At 38.4% G+C, this 25,950-nt stretch overlaps 2 protein-coding genes across 2 annotated transcripts in view; one reads left to right on the top strand and one right to left on the bottom strand.

Annotated features, from left to right (window-relative positions):
• aven (apoptosis, caspase activation inhibitor) overlaps positions 1-20,699 on the bottom strand; it is a 43,303-nt gene extending 22,604 nt beyond the window's left edge. Inside the window, exons 1-2 of the mRNA XM_026143508.1 lie at positions 20,437-20,699; positions 18,052-18,223 (exon numbers count right to left, since the gene is read on the bottom strand). Of these exons, the coding sequence (XP_025999293.1) occupies positions 18,052-18,223; positions 20,437-20,616 (352 nt within the window). The 5' untranslated portion in view covers positions 20,617-20,699. The remainder of the gene's footprint in view (positions 1-18,051; positions 18,224-20,436) is intronic.
• Positions 4,489-25,837, top strand: chrm5b (cholinergic receptor, muscarinic 5b). The gene is made up of 2 exons (XM_026143507.1): positions 4,489-5,475; positions 21,157-25,837. The coding sequence occupies exon 2, from the start codon at positions 21,229-21,231 to the stop codon at positions 22,759-22,761; it is 1,533 nt and encodes a 510-aa protein (XP_025999292.1). The 5' UTR covers positions 4,489-5,475; positions 21,157-21,228; the 3' UTR covers positions 22,762-25,837.
• The last annotated feature ends 113 nt before the right edge of the window (positions 25,838-25,950 follow it).

Below are 25,950 nucleotides of genomic sequence, written 5' to 3'. Positions count from 1 at the left end.
ATCATCTATAACATTACAACAACAAAAAGTGCACAGAGAATGGCTTACAGTTCTCATTTCACTGGATAAAAGTTTGCACATAAAGACTTCTACCTTCATCTTCATTGCAGGAGCTAAGCTAAAGGGCCAACATTGCCAGCTGTTGAATGCCTCCTGAAGAAAACACTGTACAAGACTGCAGTGCTGGTTAAATACTTTGAAGCTTACCAGGGCAGCTTCTGGCTCTTAAATACATGATTACGTTAGCACAACTGGACTTTGCGACAATTTAGTTCTATTACTTCACCACTAAGGGATTCGACTTAAACAGCCATGTTTCCGGGTTAATCCATATTGAAACATTCAAAACATTGAGCCTGAATAATAATTTTGGCCTCAACCGCTTTATTCAGAAGTGATCAAATCAAAAACGTGGAGGAGATAAAGGCCTCTCGGATTACACATGCAGAGTGGTTTCATCATGGAAATCAAGACCTTGAGAGACCAGCTCTACAGGAAGGTAACATCACACGAGAAAAGCCTCACATTAACAAAAGTCACAGTCACTGCTAGACATCTTCCACTGAAGACCATTATAGGAAGATATCAATTAAGAGGTCAAAGTCTACTCAGTGCAGCGGTGAAAAACCATTTCATATTGATTATTTGTAGCTTGTCATGCATTAGTATAAATGCATTAGCTATTGACGTCTCTATCTACACACCCACATGGCACAATACGACCAGGTGGTCACAGAAAGGTAAGGAGGTCAGAATCAATTAATTAGTAGCCAAGTAAACAGCTTTTACATAAGACTTTATCTTTCTGTTGATTTATTACAAGAATAACCTGTGTAGTAAAAATATGTTTCATATATTAACCATACCATTTAACAACTACTACTCTCCATTAAAGAGCATCTTGTTCTTGTTACCTCCATTTCAGACTGAGATTCATATGCAAAGGTCAGCTCTTCAGGACTTCAGAGAAATGAGAGCAATAAGTTTTCCTTAGGGGGGTAGTATTTAGAAAGCTCATTTAAAATGACTCATCGCATAATTTTGTTTTATACATTATTCACTCTGGGGGAAGACTACATCTGAACTAAGCAGTTGTAGCTGATGTTTGCTTCCAGAGAACTGGTTGCACACAGATTGGTTTTTGCTTGAACAACAACCAATTTGACCGGTAACAAATGCAACAGTTGGTTGGCCACAGCTAATGAGCGGGTTGAGCTGACATTAAATGTAAAAATGCATAGCTTCCAAACAACCAGACATGTTTGGAAGCTATGCATCTAATGGAAAGCTTTATATGCCAAATATTATCACCGCCGCTCGTGTGTGGGAGGTGTGAAGCACATCAAGCAATTATCTTTAATTGAAACAGAATCGCACCATTAAATGACTAATTTGCTTTTTACTTTTTGAAACCACACTGGCTTTAAAATAACTAGCTTGATTTGGGGGAGTTAAAGGTTATTTTACAATGTTATTCTGCCACTCTTATATGTCATGTGAGGGCAAAAATCTATAGTCAACCTATAAATCAATATTTTGACAGCTTCAGATGCTGTCCACAGGTAACACGGTTGTCAATACATTAACTTACCGAGAAAGTAGAGAAGTTTTCTCTACAAGGACATGAGAAAGCTTCATACATGCAATACAGCCTTGATCTTTAAGCATTTCCCACAAAAGCTGCAAAGGTCCTACATAGTCAGATCAGCAATTAAACGTCCATGGTTGTTCAGTCAGCTGGATTGGGTTCTTGGGCTTTGTAATATACAGAGTAAACATTAGCAGCAAAGGATAACAATATTCTGGAGTTCAGTTTAAGTTATCTGCAAAGGCTTCCAGCAAGGTGGACTTTTTTTCTTGATTCGTTTACCTCAAGCACAATTAACTTAGTCTCAGTATAAATCACTGGCACACCGTGACTGGGCACAAATATAAAATACACCACAAGCACTGAAAGAATGAACTGTTATCTAATCGTTGCATCGGCTTTTATCCTGTGGCATGAGAATGAGCCCAAAGTTGCTCCAAATGACAACCAAGAACCTTGTGGGAGTTTCAGTGCCGCTGATGCATGAAGTACTGTGTGAACAGGTGCAACAGAAAGACAGTTAGGCGAGTTGAGAGGTGCTACATAAGCCCTATACAGGTTACACAAGTCATTTCATCTTGAGGGAGCTCATCTCAAGTACAAAGTAAACATTAAACAAACTAAAGGGAACACACAATATACTTTTAAAAACCTGCTTTTGCTCCCTTTTTAAATTTTCTTTTTCACTTTTTTCCACAAACGTATATGATAATCTTCAAATACTGTAAGAAGCACAATTCATCAGTTATGGCTGATTAATTAGGCTTCTATTAGTCAAGCCTAAAATAACCATTGTCAAGTGTTGGTCCACAGTACCTTGACATAATTCTGGTGTCAAAGTGACCAATTGTCTAGGTGGAAGCCTACAATGTCTCCAATCAACAGATATTAGGCAATCATATATGTGTGCCTCATTACATGAAGAAACTGAGGAATCCATATGCGTGCATTTTCAATATCTGGGATAATCAATAGCAAGGCAGTGAATCGGTGGTTCAGAGGAACATGCATGATATAGACACATTAAAGGGAAAAAGCTTCAGCCCATTCTAGTCACACAGTTTAATCACAGAAGAATCAGCTGCTCAAGCAAGATGCGATTTGTGAAAAAGCTGGACATATGCGCTTTCAGTGAGTGGGTCTGGAGGCTGACTGGGGCAACAGGGTGATGAATAATAGGAAAAAAGGCCTCCATTTTCATAAAAGCATAATTTAGCAATCATTTTCAAAACTAATTCCTTTGTTTTTATTATGAAAAAGATTCATCTATGCCAGCACGGGAATTTATTATGCACCAAATGACTTCATTTTTTCCACAACTTGGATAAACATTACTGTATTAACTCTAGAGTTCGTAATGTCCTTTTTCAGTTAGTGTTTAATTAAGCAGCAGGGTTCCAACCAAGTTTCTGCAACTCTTCGTCAAGCCAAAATTTTGTTTTTCGTTTTAATTAGGTCTGAAATATATCATTTCCACTTGCTCGACTAGGACCTATTCGTGCTGCTGAAAACAAATCCGGCAATAACTTACAAATGTTTTTATGTCTGGGATGAAAAGAATTTAGGGATTTAGCCTGGATTACTCGCAAAAAGAATAAAAGGGACTGTTCCCAATAAGTAAACATGGAGGTATCTTTTTAACTGCCGATATCGTCACTAAAACACTGAGCGGTTATACGTCATATCTGACCTAGTATTATTTGTTGACATTGGCAACAGAAACGGTTGCGTGATAAAAGCTATGATGAGAAGATCTGCATCTGTGTCATTTGGTGCATTAAGCTGTTATAACAGTTGCACTGTGATTGTTCCTAGCTCTAAAAAGTCAGAGTGCAACTTCAGAGCCTGTGTACATAGATACTGAAGATAAGGGGCAACTCTTTGTCCCTCCTCCAAACTCTAAATCCAGCTATAGCTGACTTTCTTACAGGTGAGCCGAAGGTTGGTTTCTGTAGGTTTACGGTTGTACTTCAGGACTTCACACAGCACCAGCTTGTTGGGGTCTTTGCGGAATGGATCGCGGAACATGGCTGCGGGGATCAGATACAGCACAAATACAGCACAAATAACATCTAGTACCACAAAGATCCTTGTTGTTCACTAGTATGTTGCTTCAACTTATTACACGCGTGACTGGTGCTGACAACATGCGATACAATTTACATCAATGTGTTTGTTTCATTATGTCAGCAGCAGACACAGAAGTTCTCCCCTTTTAAGTGGGCCCTGCTTACTAATATGAAGAGCTGCTTGGGAATCAATGCAGCAAACAGATATTTCTGCATGGCCTTATCAACAACAGACTAAAAAGGTAGATTTAAGCCACAACCAAAATTTAAGCCAAAAACACTGACCTAAATCTTGTTAAGCAGTTATTGAAAAAAACCCTAGAATCTTTATAACTGCCTGTCTATTTTAAAATGTTCCTGTTACTGAATCAGCATTATTTATGTTTGATTTTGATTGATAAGGAGATGATTCATAGCATACCATGAAATAAGAGAAATGTTATTTAGATCCACATATAATTATTTTCTTAGTCACAATAAATGTAAAAAAGATTTTGTTGAACTTTTACTCAGATTTAATCCATGGCTCGCAGAGGATAGAGTGAGACTCTAAGCAAGTTGACTTTCATCTCAAAAAACAAAACAAAAAAACATTTCCTTGAGAAGGAAACAATGTTTGCACTCTTTACTTTGTAACTACAGCAAGAACCTTATCTGCAAAAGGAAGCTCATTCCAAAAAACCCACAAAACAAACAGAGAAAGCAATTTAAAAATCCTACAAGAGGCGCATGGTCAAAAGGCTTTCAGGACTACCAAACACCATCGTGAAGTGGGACATGTGTAGCTGATTGAGAAGCGAGCCGTTTCTCTGTGATGAAGACATACAGGTCTGCCGTTGCAAAGGCAAACATTCAGCTTATGCTGAACTGCTACTGAGACATGTGAGCTCCTCCTCTGGCTCCTCCCCCTATGTTTCATCCTACTACTCCACCTCTTCCACCTCCTCACCTCCTCCTCCCTTGTCTTACATATTGCCTAGTGCTCTGATACAGGAGGCTTCAACCTATGCGGGAATTTTTCCTAGTAGTTGCTCACGGCTGAATCTGCGTGTCAGAGAGGATGACAGCGCAGCCTGCATCCAAGCAGGGTTTTCAGAAGCAGCAAGCAGGAGACTGTTGGGAGGGAAAAAGTCTGTCTGCGCAGCCCTGAGCACTGAAGAAGCTTTACTTAATTCCATTGCCAGTGGAGTTGCTATAACTTTGCAGAAAGTGTGAGGAGCTGAGAAATTACCTTTGATTTTTCAGAAGATTTTCGAGCTCACGAGTTCATCTTCAGTGAAAGAGAAGACTCTTCGAAGAGACCTTCGGCTGATCATTGTTCGTGATAACGAGGAGCTCTTTTTCAGTCATTCTCTGTGAAAAATGTCTGAACAGCATCGAGGCACCTCAGCAGTTTTGTCACATGGACGTTGACGCCAAACAGCTGTTGCATTTACCATCTTTTCTCAGAACGAAGCTGGAATATTGAGGAGCTAGAGCCTACTGCACCGATGATGCTGACCGGTCTGTTTGCATCGAAGTGCTTTGTACTTAGCAACTGATGAGGATGCGAGACAGTGTGATGACCTACCTATATTTGGCAAATGTGTTTTTCACCTCGTTGGAGAGAAGAGCACAGAGGAAAAAAGTCAACGAGAGAGAACAGGAGAGGGGAAGAGAAAGCCAACAAGAGAAAGTGTGAGGCAAACAGTCAAAGGGAAGATCTACAGAGCCAACTCTGCCAAACTGAAGACGAAGTCAAAGAAAAACAACCTATCAAACACTTGGCCACATGCCCGTTTAATGCTGGAGCATTGTGTTCGCTCGGCGCGATACAGGGTGAGTATGTATTCTGTTTGAAGTGGCTATTAGGCAGGAAATTAAAGAGCTCAGAGGAGCAGCTGTCAACTGACCCTACTTACTGTTTACTAAAGATGTATTAGAAATTCTGACATGATAAAATTTTGATTACTGAATAGCAAATGCGGCCTCAGTTACTATATTAAGGAACTGTGGAACATGTTCTGTGGCTCACAGTTGCAGAGCTGTGCAGTACATTTTGTACTGTGTGGATTTAAAACCATCATAAAAACATGGTTTAATTGACCTTAGATACACTTAAATAATTCACAAAGGGTTTGCTGGCATGTTGTGCATTTACTTAATGCAGAAGGTACAAGTAAAGTAATTCAGTTTAAAGTATCATTAAAAGTCATGGGTTTGATAAGCCAGCATCCTGACGCTTGATCTGCTGTTTTATTGGAGGCATAAAAACTTTGGGACTTGGTGGCTTTCAATGTCCTTTAATTTACTTGTTATTTTCTTAATTATTATTACTTTGCTCTTGAAACGCAAACAGAAGCTGTTATACCAAATGTTTTGTCTTGCTCGGCAAAAACATGTAAGACCAAAAAAGCAACAAATTATCACATTTGAGAAGCTAAAACGGTTTTTATTTCTTTGGTTGGAAAAAAAAAATTCTTCTACTCAGAAATAATATTTTCTGAGATTTTTAAAACACAAAGCTCTAATAAAAAGCTACATAAAAAGAGCAATCCAGAGATTTTTCCTCTATAGGAAACTGATTTATTTTTATAGTTTTCTTTAATGAAACACAGCAAATTGTAATGGAGAAAATAATTGAGACTGAAAAAAAAAAGCCTTGCTACAATTTTTCAGTCAACTATCAAATCAGTTTTCAAGCAATTATGTCAAACATCTATTAGTAAAAAGCCATCTAAGCCCATCAACTGTGACTTTGTAAAACTGAAATTAATTTTTTTCAACCTTTCATAATCTGGTGAAAATAAAAAGTTAATGTAATGGCACTCAAACAAAGGCACAGGTATTTAAAGACGAAAGTGGGTGGGCTGATCAGTGGGATGATCTCAGTGAAGTGTCTATGATCCACCCGCAGCTTTATTTAACCTCACACCATAACCCCACTGGCGTCATCTTAATGAGCAGTTCCAGGGAAACAAACCAAGCACCTGTAATGCTTTGTTTCCTATTTGTGCTAACCAGACAGTACATAATTGGCCTCATTCCTCTGCTTTGACGCCAGTCTCTTCCAGCGTACATGGCAAATCTAGTATCTATAACAACACCGGAACATACATATTAATGGAATGATTGGGACTATTAATCTCAGTTAGGAAATCATCCTTGTGTGTGTCAATCTGGTTAGCCGAATCACAGAAGCTCTAATGTGATTTCCTTTTGTTTCATTATGATTGAGCTTTGATAGAGGCCCATTAGCAGCCTTGGTAAACTACGGCTGCGGGGGAGCAGGATTGATCCTTGTGTTAATGTGTACAGATAGATGACAGTGTGAGGATGTAAATAACTGGGCAGTAATTTCCCAGTCATACAGGCGCATGGACTCACATGTACAGAATAAGGGAACTGCATCATTGGTTCATTTCTCCTAGCAACAGAATAATCAACCTCCAACGATGTGAGGACTAAAACTGACTCTGTAAAGCTAAAAAAAAAAAAAAAAAGAAGAGGAAAAAAAGAAAAGAATTCTTGAGAATTGAAAGCAACTTAGTAGATTAAAATTCAACAAATGCATCTGTTGTTCACCTTATTCATGACCGAGGTGATGAAAACCTTTCTGCACAAAAGAAGCTTTAGAATGAACTGCTCGCAAAATATCTCAAGTATCAAAAGCACCAAGGTTTCATCCTTGAAAAGTTACCTCACTCTGGAATCTGCAGTCATGAAAAGGGTCTGTTGTCTCCTGACGCATTGGAAGCACTGGATGTTATAGAAGGTGTAATCAGAGTCTTTCAAAACACATGAATGCTAAAAGCACTTGGGATGTTTGGACAAGCAGGAGGGCTACATAATAGCCATTTGTCAGGCCACAAACAACAGAAATCAGCTCGACCTTCAATTCAAATCAAACAGTCTGTTTACATAATTTCCCTGTTGGGCTCCATTTTTCATAATCACACCAAGTAGAGGTTTTAATAGAGCTTTTGCAAACACAAAGTCAGGCACTGTATCTCCCAACAGCTCAATTATATATGTTTAAACAGACTGGCAAAGGAAATTCACCAAATGTCTACAGGTCTTTATCAGGGCTGCGCTAAATTTTCCAGTTGGATTTTGGGCGTGTGCTTGAATTTGTCCAGCATGCATATATCCATGCTGAGAGATGAATCACTGCAGCAGCAAATGCATCTGGACACATAAAAAGTCCAAATGAAATCTAAACAGCCTGAAGTGATACAAATAGAGACTATATCAAGAGCAAGGAAAGCTCTGAATCTCTGAATGTAAAGAAACGCACTGGTGCATATATGTGATATAGATACCATATTTCATTATCAGGAAATAATGATAATAATAATTAATATTATTATTATTCTGTTCTTATTAGCTAAATACATCAGATGAACAAAAACACAATAACTAAGCCAAAATATATAAGCAAGCAACCTTACTTCTTCCATAGTAATTAAGAGGGTAAACAGCAGCTAAAAACCCAAGAGCTACAATCTGAGTACAATTAGAAAAAGACCAAAAAAAGTATAGCTTGTCTGGAAGTGCAGCCAGAAGCAAACGAAAATGGAAGCACAGCATAGTCTGCATCTGAACAAACCACAAGACTTATAGAACAATGTCCTTTGGACAGACAAGACCAAGGTGGAGATGTCTGGCCACAGTGCACAATCCAACATTTGGCAAAAAACAAAGCACAAACTCCTCATAACAACTGTGAAGCATGGTGGTGGAGGGATAATGATATGGGCTTGTCTTGCACCCTGGGCGCTTTGCATTGAGTGGACCATGAACCTTTCTGTATTATCAAAGTATTCTCTAACCAAATGTGATTGGATGCAAGACAGTGTGATTGGCCAATCTGACCAACAACTAAAGCTTGACCTATATTGGGCTGTGCAACAGGATAACTGTCCTGAGCAAACCATCAAATCTCCATCAGAAAAAGAATCAAAGAGATCCAATGGTCCAGTCAACATCAACCAAACCCAATATCCCCAGACCTGTTGTTGTTCAATAAACGTAATATTAAACTTACTAAGGTTGGACTTAAATTATTTTAGACCCAAGTAAGGGTCGGATTAATTTGATGATGATGGATAAACCTTGAAAGAGGGTGCACTTTCTATTTTAACATTACATAATACCAACTTTTCAGTTGATCAAGGAATCCTTGTTTTAGATTAAAAAAAACAAAAAACACACTTCCACTCATTAAGATTCAAGAGCAACTACATGAAAACTTCCCTCAAATGGTTTTGAAACATTCCATTATGTAACACTGTAGGTTCTGACAGCCGTGCCTCAGTGAGAATTATAATTATAAAACTGGCCTCTAACCTGTCCAACTGTTGACTCATTTTAAGAAGACGCTCACTGCATATCTCCATCTGGCAGCGATGTCAAGAAAAAGTAGCTGCCAAAATTAAAAGGGTAATTTTATCTTTTCCGAGTCATTTCTTTGTCCCAGTAGTGGTGTTAAAGGTGCTGACAAAACTATTTACACTACTCAGGACAGGAAGAGGAGCTAATGACAGTGATTTATTTTTTTCCACGCAGCCTTCCTTCCGCCTACATTCATTTCTCGGCTGTTTTGCTTGACGAACAACACTCCCTTTCTTCGGTTCAGTAAAGTGGTGATTTATTTTTGTGATTTACAGCAGCCCGACTTACAGTGATAAGTTATACATCACATAGAGGCACAACTTGTTATATTTTCAGCTTTCTATGTCAACACAGACGGCAAATTCAACTAAAGTGCAGATACTCAAGAATCGTTTGCAGGCAATGACTGCCTAAAGCCTGGAATCCACGAACATAAAAAAGCAGATTTCCTCCTTGACGATATTTTGCGAGGCCTTTACAACCGCTTCTTTGTGGATCTCTCTGTCTTTCATTTTGACTTCACATACATTTCAGTATATTTTAGTTAACTGTTCTTCTGTACAAGTGCTATTTTGCAGGATTTGACCAAATCTGACCAAAAGAATATGTGACTATACTTTAAAATTCATCAGCGTTTTTTATTGGAACCTTTATTATCTCTTGTGATTTCTTGATCTTGTGATCTTTTGTGGATTTCTAAAATAACCTTCTTTTTCTTAGAACATACCAAGCTCTTTATTTTCCAATTCCTACTGTTCCCGCCATCTGCCTGATGGTTTAGTTTGGTTTTTGGAGCTTAGGACTCGCCAGTTTCTTTCAAGAGTTACAAACTTTCAGATTTAAAAAACAATAACAACAAAAAAAAGGTCAAAATTATACTCTATGGAATAAGGTATAGAGACAACTCTGAGAGTCAACGGCGTGAACACACAAAATCTGGGTAGGAGAATTTTTTAATGAATCATATAAACACAAGATTTGACAGAAAGTACATCAAGGACTGGAAATTGCCCCATTATTAATGCCAAAACATCAAACTATTCTACATGGATATATTATGGACGGCAAAGTTTTTCTGTGAGCAGAACAATTTGTGTTTTAGTCACATTATTGCTACAAATAAATGTATCCATAATAACAATTGCATGGAGATAAGAAGCCTCAGCATGTCTTCACTCAACAGTACACACACACAAAGCGCTCTGCAACATCACATTTCATGTATTTTGCTACATATTTTGCAGTTATATAACATATTGGAATGTCTGTCAAAGTACCCTTATTAACATGACTCAGACAGATCTGAAACATGCTTGAAAAATGTCTGAATAATACATTGTGTTGTACAAGAAGCCTGGAATTTGCAGAAACTGTCTGTTGTCAGTTGGTGACTGTGAGTCAGACTCTTCCCCTGACCTCTGAAAAATACCTGCAATCTCACACAGCCTGTAGAAAAAAAAAAACCAGTACAAGCACTCATGCACAGCGAGTAGTACTAGTAGGTTTATTAATTCAGTGAATTAGTGTTTTGTGATCGTCTACAGCAGGTCAGCTGTTAGAAGTCCCAATCTGGATAAATCCTCTGCCCCACCTCAGCTGTCAGATTTATCCAGTAAACAGCTGACGCAGCAACAAAGGCTTCACATACTTTCCATCAATTTATGATGGAAGATGATGCTCTGATATCAAAACATATTAATTCTCCTTCATTTATTCTGCCTCTCCCTGCTCTGAACTGTCGTGCTGTTTCTTGAGTGAAACACACCAGTAACTTATTCATCTGATCCCCTCGTTTGTGACCCACTCGTGTGCACCGCTTTCAGAAATTCGTGCTGGTCGTAATTAACTGACTGTTTCGGTTTGTGCTAATAGATTTCTCCGAGAGCTTTCCACTTTTGCTTTTTTCTGATCAGGGCCTCAAACTGATTTGCTCAAATATGTTTTGGCACTTGAAACAACTAGGGATCGAACCAGCATCCCCACACTCTCTGGACAACCTGCTGTACCTCCACAGTCATTTACAACAACAAAAACTTAACAAAATCTTGCTGTTTTCTCCAATAAATGTCAGGAATATCAGGAAAAACAATCCACACCCACTCATATATTTAAACTGTTTTGTTTTGGGTTGCCAAATGTACTCAGCTCCTATAGAGGAGATCACAATATTATTTGCTCTCATCATGTAGAGTATAATGTACTTGATGAGAAAACAAAACATCTACTTGATTAAAATGTTGTTTAAAAAAAAAGAATCAGCTCACGTCTAACGCCTCCATCACACTGTAGGTAAAGCTCTGCTCTCGACCCGTCTGCCCTGGGATTTCGAATCTCGTAAGAATTGCAAGGTACATAACAAAAGGTTGAGAAACACTGCTGCAGGCCATTTCTCTCTTGAAATACATAGAAGTACTTCCGACCTGTACATTCTGTCAAATCTTGTCAATAAAGCAAACAAAATACCTCAACACCCTTACAAGATAAATAAATAAAGTCCACAATAAGTATTTTGTGAAAAGCAAAGCGGAAACAGGTGGTTTTTATAGTGAATTCCTTTTTTCATGGCTACCTTAATTGGCCAGAAAAACTACTCTTAAAAGCATCGCCGCCCACGTACAATTAAGTATCCTCTAAAGAGCGGCAGCCTCTTGCTGTATGCCATGACTAATCTGGCAATGTGGGCAAAACACAGAGACGAGAGATCGGAGTCAAACAACTCACAAGAGCACCTTTGGCATTTACACTACAAGAGAAGGAGAGAGAGCGACACGGCGCTGCAACACTCCAACTTTCTAATGGCGTGAGGAAAAAACCCCCCACAATCCTACAAAAACAGTTCACTGCTGAAAACACTCACCCGAAGTTAAAAATGGCCTCATGACTTTCCCCAAAAGCATCAGCCTGCACAGTTCAATCAGTGTGAATGCCTGGATACTCAACTGAAAAACATAACTGACAGAAGACATGCTACTTGGAATAATGTGCCATACTCGGCGAGCTCTTGATTAGTAACATGTGCGATGGAATTCGGCTAATTAGAGCTTGGAACCAAAAATAAATGAGGATGACTGATGAGGTTTGTCAAACATGAGTTTCTGATCATCATTGAATTTGTGAATTTTCAAGCCAGAAATTGCAATAACTAGTCTTCAGCCCAGAATGTTGTTAAAACCAGTTAAAGCAGCACCATTTCATTTTGTTGCCAACTGTGGCAACACAATGCTGAAGTAAAACACTGGAATTCACAAAACAGCTGCCAATTTATAAATCCAGCATGCTGAGGAACAAATTAAGATTTATCTTAAGTGATGTTTCTTACCATCTGATAAATGGGAGTCCAGTATTTACAGGCCTCCTATATTTGTAGCTGTAAGAAAGAGACAGACCATACAGCTAAAGCTACAACAGTTACCCAAAGACTTCATTTTTATAAGCTACACCTGTCATAATAGAGATCATTTTAAGCCTATAAATATTGGTAAGTGCAGCTTTAGCACCATGTAAGACAATAAAGTCATTTACATGACATAAAAAAGGGGAAATGTAATCATCTGCATGACTGCTTAGCTTTCATTAGTTAAACCAAGTGCAATGTGTTGGTGTGACCCTACTTTGAATAATGGCATCTTAATGACCATATCACATCCTACTGCTCCAAAAGTTTAAATGATCTAATGTTTGATGACTTTTTTTAGACTTCCACAGCAAAACAGTAATTTATCCAGTCAAGTACTCTGCCACCTGCAGCAGTGTGTTATGCAACGTACTCAGTCAAGCTGACAAGAGACTGGAAGTAGAAGGAAAGCAAAGTGCAGGGAGATTTGTACTTTAGCATTCCTGCCAGAAATGTGTAAGAGGAAGGAAGCTAAGCAAAGTCAAATTCAGAATAACCTTTATTATCCCTTATTGAGGACAAAAGAAGAAGTGTCAGGCCTAAAAGCCTGTCTACAGAAGATGAACAGAATCTAAAAGTCATGTTCTTTAGAAAGAAGAAAAAAAATCCAGCAAAGACCTGACACCAGACCTGAAAGATGTTCATCCATTTACTGTTCATCGAAGCCTCATAAGAAATTCTCTCGGTGGAAAAGTGGCTGTCAAAAAGCCGTTCTTCAGGATGGGAGGCAGGGGGAAAGGCTGACATATGTCAAATGACACAAGAACTAGACTGAAAATCAGTGGCAACCTGTCTGACGGAGTGATGAATCCAAATTTGATATTTTTAGTTTAATATGTCGATTAGGAGGTCAAAAGAGAGTTACAACAATGAGTGTTTCCTGTAAAAAACAGATGTTTTGGAGACTGTGTCATGGTTTACCTAGTGATGTTGGGGATCCAATCTAATGTTACTGAAAATACAGTCAGATTTTAATCTACCATGCAATACCATCTGGAAAGCATCTGATTGACAGTGGCTTCATTTTTCAGTATGACGGTGATCACAAACAGTCATGCACTGGCCTCCCAGAGCCCAGACCTCGACATTAATAAAGCACCGAGGGATCTTGATAGAACAGAACAAGAGGCAGCCAGCATCCAAAGAAGAGCTTTAAATGTCCTTCAAGAAGCCTGAAGAACTAATCCCGAAGACTACTTAAAGAAATGACAAAAAAGCTTGCCTAAGAGAGTTCAGGCTGTGCTGAAGAATAAAAGTGGTCATATCAAATACTGACTTTGAAACTCAGAGTTATACTGCATTTCCATTTATATCTGCAGAAGTTTCATAAAATCGCTAAATCACTAAGTCCTAACAAAGAAGAACAAGAAAATAACACCCTTGATTCTTCTGTATTAGACTCTGCGCTGATTTTCAGGCAGTCTTGGATAAATCAGCAAAGTATTCTTTAGAAGAATACTGCCATATAAAAACAACCTAGATATATACTGGTCACATAATACATACTCCATGTAGAGATGTGGTTAAAGCTGTGAAAGAGTTCACTGAAGTGGAAAAGAGGCACTGAGTCATAGCTAACCATAGAATTTAACACCACTACAACAGTGTCAAATGTTAGCAGGATGTATGATTGATTCTTTAAATGCATGGAGTAATCATGTTTCGTCTCTTACATTCAGAGCGCCTAGAAAGAGGTTTGCATCCACAACATGAAATCCAGTTTTTGTAGCAGGCTTGAAACAGAGGCAATCCCTGAAATATGTATTAGTATATATTTCTGGTAGTGTTTCCAACGACACATCACAGATCAACCAGCATTACTGAAAAGTAGACGATTACAGATACGCCTCTTCAACTTGTTTCATGTCGTTTTCAATTTCATCAGCGTCTAAAATTGACGGACATAACTTGAAGAAAAAAAGAACAACCCAAGCCAAATTCTTTCTTGAACCAGTAGTCCAGACTGTGACGAGGGTGAATCAGCTCAGTTAATCAGTACCCATGGCATATCTGACGGAAGCAGAAAAAACATGACAGTAACTGTAAAAAGAAAACTTTTTTTTTAAACTTCAAACTGCCAAATCACCAGGGAGGGATTTGTCACCGCAGAAAGCCTAACGCAAATAAAGCTCAAGAAAAGGAGATGAAGATGTGCCATGAAAACCAGAATGTTGGCAGACGTTTCAGGTCATGATTACTGATTTCAATGCCATCAACCTGGGAATAGTCAGGATGTTTACAAGGCAAGACAAGCTGCTCACTGAAACTCAAAAAAATTACTGAGCTATGGTAACCTGCTTGTACCTCAAGCTCATGATGCTGCCAAATCTACACCAGTCACAGTTAATTAATTACCAGAAAGCCAGCAGGAATTCAAAACAAGTATGAACTATTTTGTGATTTATGTTCAGGAGCTGGGAAAATGAAAAAAAAAAATGTTCCTAAAATATTTCTAGACTGTTTTTAGATGTTTGCATATACTCAGCATGTCATGCTAATTCGGGCATTGTAATGATATCTTTGAAATGTTCTTTTTCCAAGGTGCAATGTGCAACATATATCTTTAATGACAACAACAACAAATTGGGTTCAAACATTTGAATTTATTTTGAATTTTCTCTAATACACAAGGGCTTACAAGTACAGTATATGAACTGAGAGGTCAACACCCTCTCGGTCCATGGTAGAGTTCCTTTAAACTGGTCGTCTTCCTGGCAGGAACCGGGCTTTTAAGCACAGCTCAAAGATTTTCAATACAATTGAGATCAGGGTTTTGGGAAGGCCATTCCAGAAGCTTAATGTTGGCCCACGTTATTCCTTCCAAAACCAGTTATGATGTGTGTTTGGGATCATTGTTCTACTGAAACAACCAACTCTGTGCTATCTGACATGAGACTGAAGAATTTCAAGGCAATCCTTTTTCTTCATTATTCCATGCACTTTGTGCAATGTACCAGTACCACTGGCAGCAAAGCAACCTCAGAGCATGATGATATCGCCACCATGCTTACAGCTGGTACAGTGCCCTTAGGTTTAAAACAGGGGTGGGGAACTCCATGCCTCAAGGGCCGGTGTCCTGCAGGTTTTAGATCTCACCCTGGGTCAACACACATGAATCAAATGATTAGTTCATTACCAGGTCTCTGGAGAACTTCAAGACATGTTGAGGCGGTCATTTAGCCATTTAAATCAGCTGTGTTGGATCAAGGACACATCTAAAACCTGCAGGACACCTGCACTTGAGGCCTGGAGTTCCCAACCCTTGTTTTAAAAGGTTGCCCTTTAATCCTTCAAAAATACCTTTTGTCCTTGTAGCCAAATCATTTCACTGTGGTGTTCCTGCAGTTTCCATTTCATGGCAGGCTTGAGTGTTTGTGGTTTCTGGTTTGTTCTTAAACCAATTTCCTCTCCTTTGAGGGTGACTGTCTGAGACTTCTTCTAGACCAGGGGTCTCAAACTCGCACCCCGGGGCCACTTGCAGCCCACATCACCCCTACTTGCGGCCGTATATTGACCTGAAGAAATATAATGCAATTTGGCCCTTGAAGTTACTTTTTTTGTTAGCGAGGAATTGTTTGTTGTTGAGTGCAATGTTAAAATAATTTCTTTAAAAAGCAAAAAATGATTTAATATGAAGTAGGGCTGCACAATTAATCGTTAGAAAATCGCAATCTCAATTCATACTTATGTGCGATCTCATTTCCAAATGACAACGATTTTTAAAAAAATTTTAAAAAAGAAGACGACGATTGTACCGCATTTTGATCCGGGACGTAATCTGCATGAAAACAAGCGCTCACTCTTCCTGCTCAACAAATGACAAGGGCGGAGCCTTATACCACGTGATACAGAAGCTGGCTGCTAAAATTAGCAGGGAAAAAACAACGGAGAGCACGTCAGGGATGACGAGAAAGTGACAGGAGAAAATCCGTCCCGGTCAACCACCCAAACACCAATAACGGGAACCTTATACAGCGCTTCCCTATACCCGTCGAACTCCCGCAGGCACAAAGAAATTACGGAGGCTATTACTTATCACCTGACCAAAGATATGACTCCCGTCAACACTGTGCAAAACGAGGGATTTAGGAAAATGATGAACACCCTAGACAAACGCTACACAGTGCCGTCCCGCAACAATTTTTCTATTGTTGCACTACCTGCTCTATACACGCAGCGTCGAGCAACGGTGGAGATGGTACAACATTTTGCGGCAACGACAAAATGTGAGACATTTGTTGTTTTTATGTTTATTTATTGTTTTTATGTTCAGTCTCAACTGTTACGAAGTTGATGTGCAGTTAATAAGTGCAATAAATATTTATAATGGAAAAGAAAATCGTGAGAGAATCGTGATCTCAATTCTAAGCAAAAAAAAATCGTGATTCTCATTTTATGCAAAATCGTGCAGCCCTAATATGAAGGCAATATGAGCAGAGAGTGCAAACATGTTCAGGGATTGCATATTAGTTCAGTCAGAGAGTTTGTGTAAAGAGAACAATTTTCAATAGCAGTCAAAAACTAATATGTCTGCATTTTTATTTTGTTAAATACGAACAAAATTATAGCAGAAGTGCTGCCACTTGTACACGTGTGCCACGTACATACAACTGGTTAGAAAAAGGCTCCAAGAGATCTTCCCAAAATGTGTAAATCTATGGTCCTCTTTCTTAGATTTTCAATGAGTTCTTTGGACTTTCCTATTGCTCTTATTGGTCAGTCCAGCAAGTGCTGTCAAACAAATCCTTTATTTGCTGGCAAAGAGAAACTATCACTTATACTCAGTCCTGATAACTAAAGTTAACAGGCCTTGTCAAGTTAGAAGACATTGTACTACCTTCATGCAATACTAACTGAAAGATATGAGTGAATGCATATATTTGAGCCTGTATGCCTTCTGAATTCACTAAAACTATATGCTGTGCAATCATTCCAAGAACAGTTTAAAGAAATCATTAAAATCCCAAAATTGTCATGACATCCATGCCCATGATGAGTCTTAAACTTCTGACCACAACTATAAACAATCTTGAATATTAAGCTAAACGTGACAGCTCGACACTGGGGCTGAGAATCAGGGAAATATCTGAAAAAACTTGAGATCTGCTCTTATTAAACTGAACTTCCCTAACTATGATCCTTGGGGGAAAGAAACAGCAACAGAATCAGAGACTGTAGAGAGCCCAGGGGCCCCGACACTGACCACTGAGGCTGAAATTAGCAAACAAGACAAACAAGGATCCTCCATGCAGCTATCTGACAGCAATGTCCATACAGAGCAATTAAAGTCCCTAAGGACAGCAGCAAACATTTCTAGCTAATTAGGAAACGGAGGCAACTTTGGAAAACTACAACTTGACTCAGTGGAGTATTTGCACTAAGTCTACAACACACACGAAAGGTCAACACTCTTTAGAAAAACTGAGTCAACATTTATTTGTGCCAAGTGAAGCGTGATGGTGAAGCATCAAATAAAAACGTAAAAAACTGACTGACTGTTAATCACTTAAGCTTCTAGAACAAAGTCAAAGGTAAAACCCATCCCTCCTGTTGTGGGCTGTATGAGCTTTGCAGGTGTGGCTGATAAAACAAACATCCTCCTCCAACATCTTGTGGTCACATCTTACCTGCTGAGGCCAGCAAAACATGAAAGTCTGTTCCTCTCTGAGTAGGCGTGTCATCATCCGGCTCTGGCCTCTCCGACTCCTCGTACCGGTCCCAGTTTGACTCCAGCTTCCTCCTGGAGAACACCTGTGTGCTATCATCGTCCTCCTGATAACTGTCCCCTTCATCTTGGTCCTGAAGGAGAACATTGCAGGGTATACAATGACCAATATGACACTCAAGAAAATCAGAAAGCAGAATCAGACAAGAAATCTTAAGAATAGCTAGATAAAATAAATCTGTCAGCTAAGAGACTCAAGTTGAGCGTCCTCTGATCCAAATTCTTATACGCAACAGAAGAACATCTTAATCTGAAACATACTTTTATCCACCTGTTCATTTTAACCAATTTAAATGGAGTATTGGTGAGCTGGGTTAAAGAAAATGATTAACTTAGGACAGAAATAAACAATACTCTGAAAATTTCTTGCATCCATCTTGCTACAACATTTTTATATGTAGCACATCCATCGGCCACTTCATTGGGTACACCTATTCAACCTGTTCAAGGCAAATGTAAAAATAATAGAGCAAAGAATGTCAAACTGTATAGCAGCCTCCCACCAGCAAACTGATGGCTGCATCCAGTAGAATAACAAACTGTCTCACAAACCCAAAATCATCTCAAAGAATTAAAGCAGTTCTGAATTAAATCTAACCCAGTTCCAGAATACGTAACAAAAAAAAAGAAAACAAAAACACCTAAAAAAGTGATTTTATATTGCAGTGGGATTTGGGGACCATTCCGTTGTAAACCAAAAAAAAAAAATTATAATAATTAGGAGAAAAAAGATTTTGAGCTGGAAAAAATTTTGGCAACTATTTCTATAATTACCATTTCAAGAACAAATGCCAACTTCATTCAAACTCTGGCACTTTGAGGATTTTCTGAGTTTCTATTTCTAGTCAAAGTAATTTAAATATCTGTTTATTTTTAAGATGTCACCTGTGCTTTAGGAAAATAACACAACTAAACTATTAATTTAGGAAGTAAGCAACAATAAATTAATACTGAAAGTACTCTTTTATTAGCAAACTGCAGGAGGACTGCCTAAACACACAGATCCCAAACATGTTTGCAAATTCCTGACAAATGTGCATAGAAACATCCATTTCAATTGAATTTCTCTGCAAGTATTTTTTTTCCTCCAGTACCAGAAGAGACTTTTCAGAGTCTGTTATGGGTTTATTGGCTAGGGAATGTATGTAAAGCACAATATTTAGATTTTAAATCCTGGTTTCTGTGAATAATTTTTGTGTTATAGATCACAATGCAAAAACAAAAAACAAAAACAAAAAAACAGTCTGGAAAGAAGTCTAATTGTTCTAACTTTTAAAAAGTCTAAACTGCATACCTTTAGTACTGTCACTATGATTTTCCTGCAACAGAAATAATAATTCATTTTGTGCTTCACAAATTGAAAGACAATTTTTTTAAAGTGTTCATTAGCACATAGCTCTTATTTATAATTGGTAGCTAAGCGTCATAATTGGGTGAAGGTATAAACAAAGAATAAACATCACTGCCAAAACTGAACTCATTAAGTTTGCCTAAGTAACGCATTTATCCCCGCTATCTCACACATCTGCAAAAAAAATCTTTTCATAATACTGCCATGGAAAAACCGTGCTTTCTTCTGAACAAGATCATCAAAGAGCTATGGATGCACCAAAAAAACAGAGAAAATGATTGCAATCAAGAGCTCCAACGAACCAAGGGAGATTTTGATGACTGTAATCACAGAGCCCCTATTGTTTCTCTTCTACTGCTGTAGGTACCACAGCAGGGGCATTAACTGTCTGAACATCCCAGTGGAAAAACAACTGCAGCCTCTAGGGTCATATCGACAGGCAGATTGTAAAGTGACAAAGTTAAATTGCTGTGGGAAAAATTTCAAGAGCTTGATCAAAATGTTGACACATGTAAAAGGGCTCAGTGTAGCTCTATACAGTGCATGCTGGTAGGATTTATTAGATGACGATAGCACGAACAACAAATAATAAGCATGGATGGATTTAGCTTATATTTGCACACTTCTCATGTCAGCTAATGCATATTGACTCGAAACTTACTGTGAGTTTGCACATTATTTCAATACATAGCTATATTTCAAAGTTTGCACCAGCTGCTGGGATTGTTTTGCTCAGACTAACTATAACACTGCCTAACTATCACCCTGAAATGAGTTTTAGTTAGGCCGAATTGAAGAAGTAATCCCATGTAGCTTTGCAATAGCATCTGTGAATGTGTGCGTCAGCGCAGTAACGTAAACTACAGGATTCAAAAATATTTTTCAACAAAGTTTAGGACTAACGTAAGGGGACTCGGATTCCCTGCTCTCTCTCACCCGCTGATGGAATTCAGCAGCATGGGCGCCTCCTCCACGTCCACGGCCGCGATGATGTTCTCGTTTACCCCGCCCGCGGTGGTGGCCTCCTCTCCCTCGGCGTTCACCACCAAAACTGTTGCCGTCGTTTCCACCGCGGCCACCTCTTCTCCCACTGCCTCTGGTTACTCTACCTTCCATTACTGTCAACAGTGGCCGGACAGCTGAGCGTGTGACGCCTCACAGTTGAAATGGGTGTTACACCCAATGATATCCCACGGCAAAATTGTTTTGATTTGATAGTTCCGGGCCTCAATTTGGCTAAATGAATATCTATCAGTACCATATAAAAATAATTAACTTTTCACGTTTGAATGTTTTATATATTCTTAATGAAGAAACTCTATGTCAACTAGAACTTATAAGCAAATAAATACTGCATATATTATTATATTATATGTATTATAATATATAGTATTATTATTATTATTAATGACATATAGAATTTTATAATACATTACATGCACACACACATATATAATGATGAACCTAATGTTTTATTCTACCGTATAAATATTATACTTAGATTACAATAAATCTGTTACGCTTTTTACGAACTACGTATACAAGTTAAAAATCTAAGTAAGCTACCGTCACTCTGATCAAAAGTGAATTGTGCTAACTCATTAAAAACATCTCTGTGTGTAATTATATCTCATTGCTGTTCTCTTTTCATTGCAGGTAACTGCTGAATCCGCATGAGGCTACAAAGAGATATTTTCCAACAGTAACACAGCTCTGTAACAAACCGTAATGGATGCTTCAAACAGTACTTTTGGCAACACTTCACAAGTCTCCGCTGCTCCTCACAGCCTTTGGGAGGCTATAACCATCGCCACGGTGTCGGCCATTGTCAGCCTGATAACAATAGTTGGTAATGTGCTAGTTATGCTGTCCTTTAAAGTAAACAGTCAACTTAAAACTGTAAACAACTACTACCTACTGAGTCTGGCGTTTGCAGACCTCATCATAGGAGTTTTATCCATGAACCTGTATACCACATATATACTAATGGGTTACTGGTCCCTGGGGAACCTTGCATGTGACCTCTGGCTAGCAGTAGATTATGTAGCCAGCAATGCTTCAGTTATGAACTTACTTGTTATCAGTTTTGACAGATACTTCTCCATTACAAGGCCACTGACATACAGGGCAAAGAGGACTCCAAAGAGGGCTGCCATTATGATTGGTCTGGCATGGTTGGTGTCATTTGTCCTTTGGGCTCCACCCATTCTGTGCTGGCAGTACTTTGTAGGAGAGAGAAAAGTGCAAATGGACCAGTGCCAAATCCAGTTTTTAACAGAGCCCGTCATCACATTTGGGACAGCCATTGCTGCGTTCTACATCCCAGTCTCTATTATGACCATTCTTTACTGCAGGATTTACAAAGAGACGCAAAAACGGACAAAAGATCTAGCAGAGCTGCAAGGGCTCACAAAGGAACATGTTCCAGAGGGGGCTAAACCACAGAAAACTCTTATTCGTTCATGTTTTCATTTCACCCGAGAGCCAAGAGATCAGAGTCAGGCCTCCTGGTCCTCATCTAATCAAAGTAATGCCACAAAAACTACCACGAGGTCAGATGAGGCATGGGCGAAAGCAGACCAGATCACGTCTTTTAATAGCTACACGTCCTCAGAAGAAGAGGAACAACACGTTTCAGTAGAAACCCCACAAGGATCCTTCAAAGAGCCAGGAAGTGGAGAAACTAATAAAAATGGACAGGTGACTGATTATGCAGAAGATGAGTATTTTTCCACACCTCAAAAAAAGAGCAGCAAAAAGTGTATCTCATATAGGTTTAAACTTGGCTCAAAGGGTAAAAACAGAAATCCTATGAGCGCAACATCATGCCCCCTTGAAGCAGAGCTGCCCACCAAAAATGCCTCCCCCTCCTCATCCTCCACCACCTCCAAACCCATGGACACTGCCCTGAAGAACCAGATTACTAAGAGAAAGAGGATGGTGCTGGTGAAGGAGAAAAAAGCAGCCCAGACTCTTAGCGCCATCCTCCTGGCTTTCATCCTGACATGGACGCCATACAACATCATGGTGCTTATCTCTACTTTCTGTGTCGAATGCATCCCGACATCTCTGTGGCACCTGGGCTACTGGCTGTGCTACGTCAACAGCACCATCAACCCAATGTGCTACGCTCTTTGCAACAAGACCTTCCAGAAGACGTTCCGCATGCTTCTGCTGTGTCAGTGGAGGAAGAGGAGGAGAGGTGAGGATAAGCTATACTGGGGTGGACAAAACCCAAATGTCAACAATAAAATGACTTAATGTGTCCCTGCAATATTACACCAGACTTACTTTTGCCCACTTTGTTGGATTTTCTTGACATATACAGTAGTCAGTGGTCTTCTTCAGCATGAAGTGCCACATGTGATTTTTGTGTTAAAATATCTGCTGGTTCAAAATGAGCTGAGCCTGATGAAGCGCCTAAACGTCTGCTGTTATAAGAAAGAAAGGTGTCTGCACATTCTCACATAATTAAAGGTTAACGAACAGGTTCAGATGTTTTCTAGTCGGTCTTGAAGCGATATACCACTGCTTCTACACATTAAAGTCTGATTACAGACCTACAGATTGCATGGCCGCTGAGGGAGCTGCGTGAAGTAGGGCTGTCCGTGATGTTTAAAAAATGAAATATCAACATTGTGCTAATAATGCATGTATGATAATCATAAATAATTGTGTATTTGTTCTTTTTGTATGCTTTTGTATAGTTATATGGATTTAGACTCTATTGCCACCTGAATGCATTTGTGAGGTTAATTAATGTAAAAAAGACACAATAAACAAAGTTACTGATTAATTTGAATGATAGAATTATTGCTATTTTTAATAGATATCGTGATAATAGCAATATTGTGAATCTTTGTTTTTGTTGTTTTTTGGTCACGATAATCATGCAGAAACGTGATATCATGACAGCCCTAGTATGAAGTCTGATAAACTGCCTTGTGCTACATCATATCACTTGAGTCAGCGTCCGTTTTAGATGTCTAAGGGGTGTTGAGTTTAGAAACAAGTGATCTTATCAAACTTCTGTAGGCTAATGGCTGTGTGACATGGACAAAACTGTTTTTGGTTAAGTTGTATGGTGGGTAATACAGGCACTAGTTGTTGTTTTTTTGTTGTTGTTGTTTTTGTTACAAGAATAGGAAAGTCAGCAATGAGATATATCTCTCTTTCAACTCCTGTCATTAATAGTTCAAAACGAGTTAATGGCGCACACATTTAAATATTTGTGATATACTTACACTCCCATATCCTTCCTCTCCATATGGGCAATACTGCTATCCCTTTGCAACTGAGATCTAAATGTACTCAGACACTAAAATATATGGTACATAACATATATTATGACTAAACAGTCAACACTTTTATTGCAAGAAAAAAGTGACATTTACATAAGGCAAAAAAAAAAAAAAAAGCAGAAGAAACAAAAAGTACAGAAGGAAATAAATCCGGTGTAAAGGTTGTTATGGCTTTATGTAACGGGTGTCAGACACTTTGTCTTCTATCAAGTCTTTCTGACCTACATCAATAAGGTGAGGCGCTGTTATGCGTGTTTATTAATCCCTTTGTCCAGTCTGATTTTGTGGCAGTGTGTAAACTGCTTGCTCAACTCATACTAACTTTATCATAATAATAATAATGGATTGCATTTATATAGCGCTTTTCGAGACCCACAGTTATTAAAAAGAATTAAGAAATGTTAACTAGAAGATGTTCGTAACACAGACAATCTCAAAACCTGCTCTTGGTACGCTGCACTGATATCTCTTGTACACATTTTTTTTTTTTTTAATTTGTCTTGTTTTCTGTTTTCAGTACCTGTGGACAGGCAGGAAATCATTAATGAATTGCAAAATGTGTCTTTTTTTCTGACAATGTAAGAATGAAAAACAAAATTGGGTCAATATTTATTTTTAAATGAATTTTTATCCTTTGAGACTGTTAAACACTATAAAAGTCTGATGTCTGTAGTTCCCCCAATATCGAGTCGCTCATTTAACTACAAAACCTGCTTTTACTTTACATTTTTAAGGAATTTGTAAAAAGTGATGTCAGGTATTCAGTTACACTGTTAAACACCATACTGATGATATTTTTAGGCTAAGGACTTTTAAATTGTTCACAGCTGCCCTAGCTTCATTTGAAGACATAATTCCAAACCCAGCTATATTGTCTTTTATCATCTGTTTACATAGCAGCTTCTAGTACTGGACTTCTAACCTGTTTTCTATTTGCATCTATATTGTGATCCTCTGTGACCTGCTTATTACATGTTTATATAGTAAACAGAGAGTAAAGCGCTTAGTTCTGCCAACATCACCAGGATTACAATCATTTTCAATATAGCTAATTTACAAGATAATAAATAAGCTGTGTTTATAATTTGCACATGAACTGTAACTTCTGCAAGGGGACACCTGCAAAATAAATAAAATAAAATTCCTCCCTCCCTTGAGATTGTGGAGCAATGGTAACCATCTCCAAAATGGGTTATTTTGTGTTGAAAAGACTGCAACTTTAAAACGTCCAGTAAAGATGGTAACTCTTCCTCTAGTTGAACTTCCAACTCCAGGAATGTCGACTGTCATTCTGTTTTAAAGTCTTGTATTGTCATTTAAACAGTGAATTATTATTATTTTTTAACATTATGTATTTGTTTGCATTTGGGGACATTTGCAGAAGTACCTTGAAGTAGCTGTCAGTGGCTGCAAAGCAGCAACTACAACTGGTTCACTGGTTAATAAACCAAATAAAAATTAAAAATCAAACATGGTAATAAAATAGTATTCTTTCCAAACCAGTGGCCCAAGCAACAACCACGGCCCCTCCTTCAATGGCAAGCCTGTCTCAAGCCTGATTACAGTTGTAACAATCTTTTTTAGTAAAATATCCTGGAGTCAAAATCTCTGATCCTATCCTTTCAACCTCACACAATTCATAATTCTCCTTTATACTCTTGCACTGTGTATAAATGACATAGCATAAGCTCACATATTTCAAAACAAATCTGTAACAGGAATAACATATTTCACAGATTGTGTCGGATTTTACACTTCACAAATGGTGAATGTAAATTGTTTACAGTATATTATTGTTCAGTGAATGTCTTTTCCTCTGTTTTCTATCTTGTTGATATTTGATCATGTGTATAAGGGCTAATCGGTACATTTATGTGCATTTACAGTTGCATTAGTTTAACACTAGTAATATGAGATTAAGATTGTTATGGACACCTCTTGTCTTCTTTTTGCTGTAAAAAGATGAGTGATGTTGTAAATTATTTCACTTTTTTGTCTATTATGATGTAATGTTAAATGTATCTTTCTGATCTGAACTCTGTGCCTTTTGTTCTGCTCATAGCAGCAAAGATTCCTTTGTGAAGGCGCTTGTGCTTACTGTCCGTCTGCACTTCTGTGTCTTTGTGTAATAATATACACAGTAAAATAC

Source organism: Astatotilapia calliptera, chromosome 15 (genome assembly GCF_900246225.1).
Source record: "Astatotilapia calliptera chromosome 15, fAstCal1.2, whole genome shotgun sequence".
NCBI classification, from domain to species: domain Eukaryota; kingdom Metazoa; phylum Chordata; class Actinopteri; order Cichliformes; family Cichlidae; genus Astatotilapia; species Astatotilapia calliptera.
This window is presented reverse-complemented; position numbering and strand designations above follow the sequence as displayed.

Bases quoted from the DNA above. Each gene is read 5' to 3' on its own strand.
- chrm5b (XM_026143507.1), top strand. From the start codon at position 21,229: ATGGATGCTTCAAACAGTACTTTTGGCAACACTTCACAAGTCTCCGCT.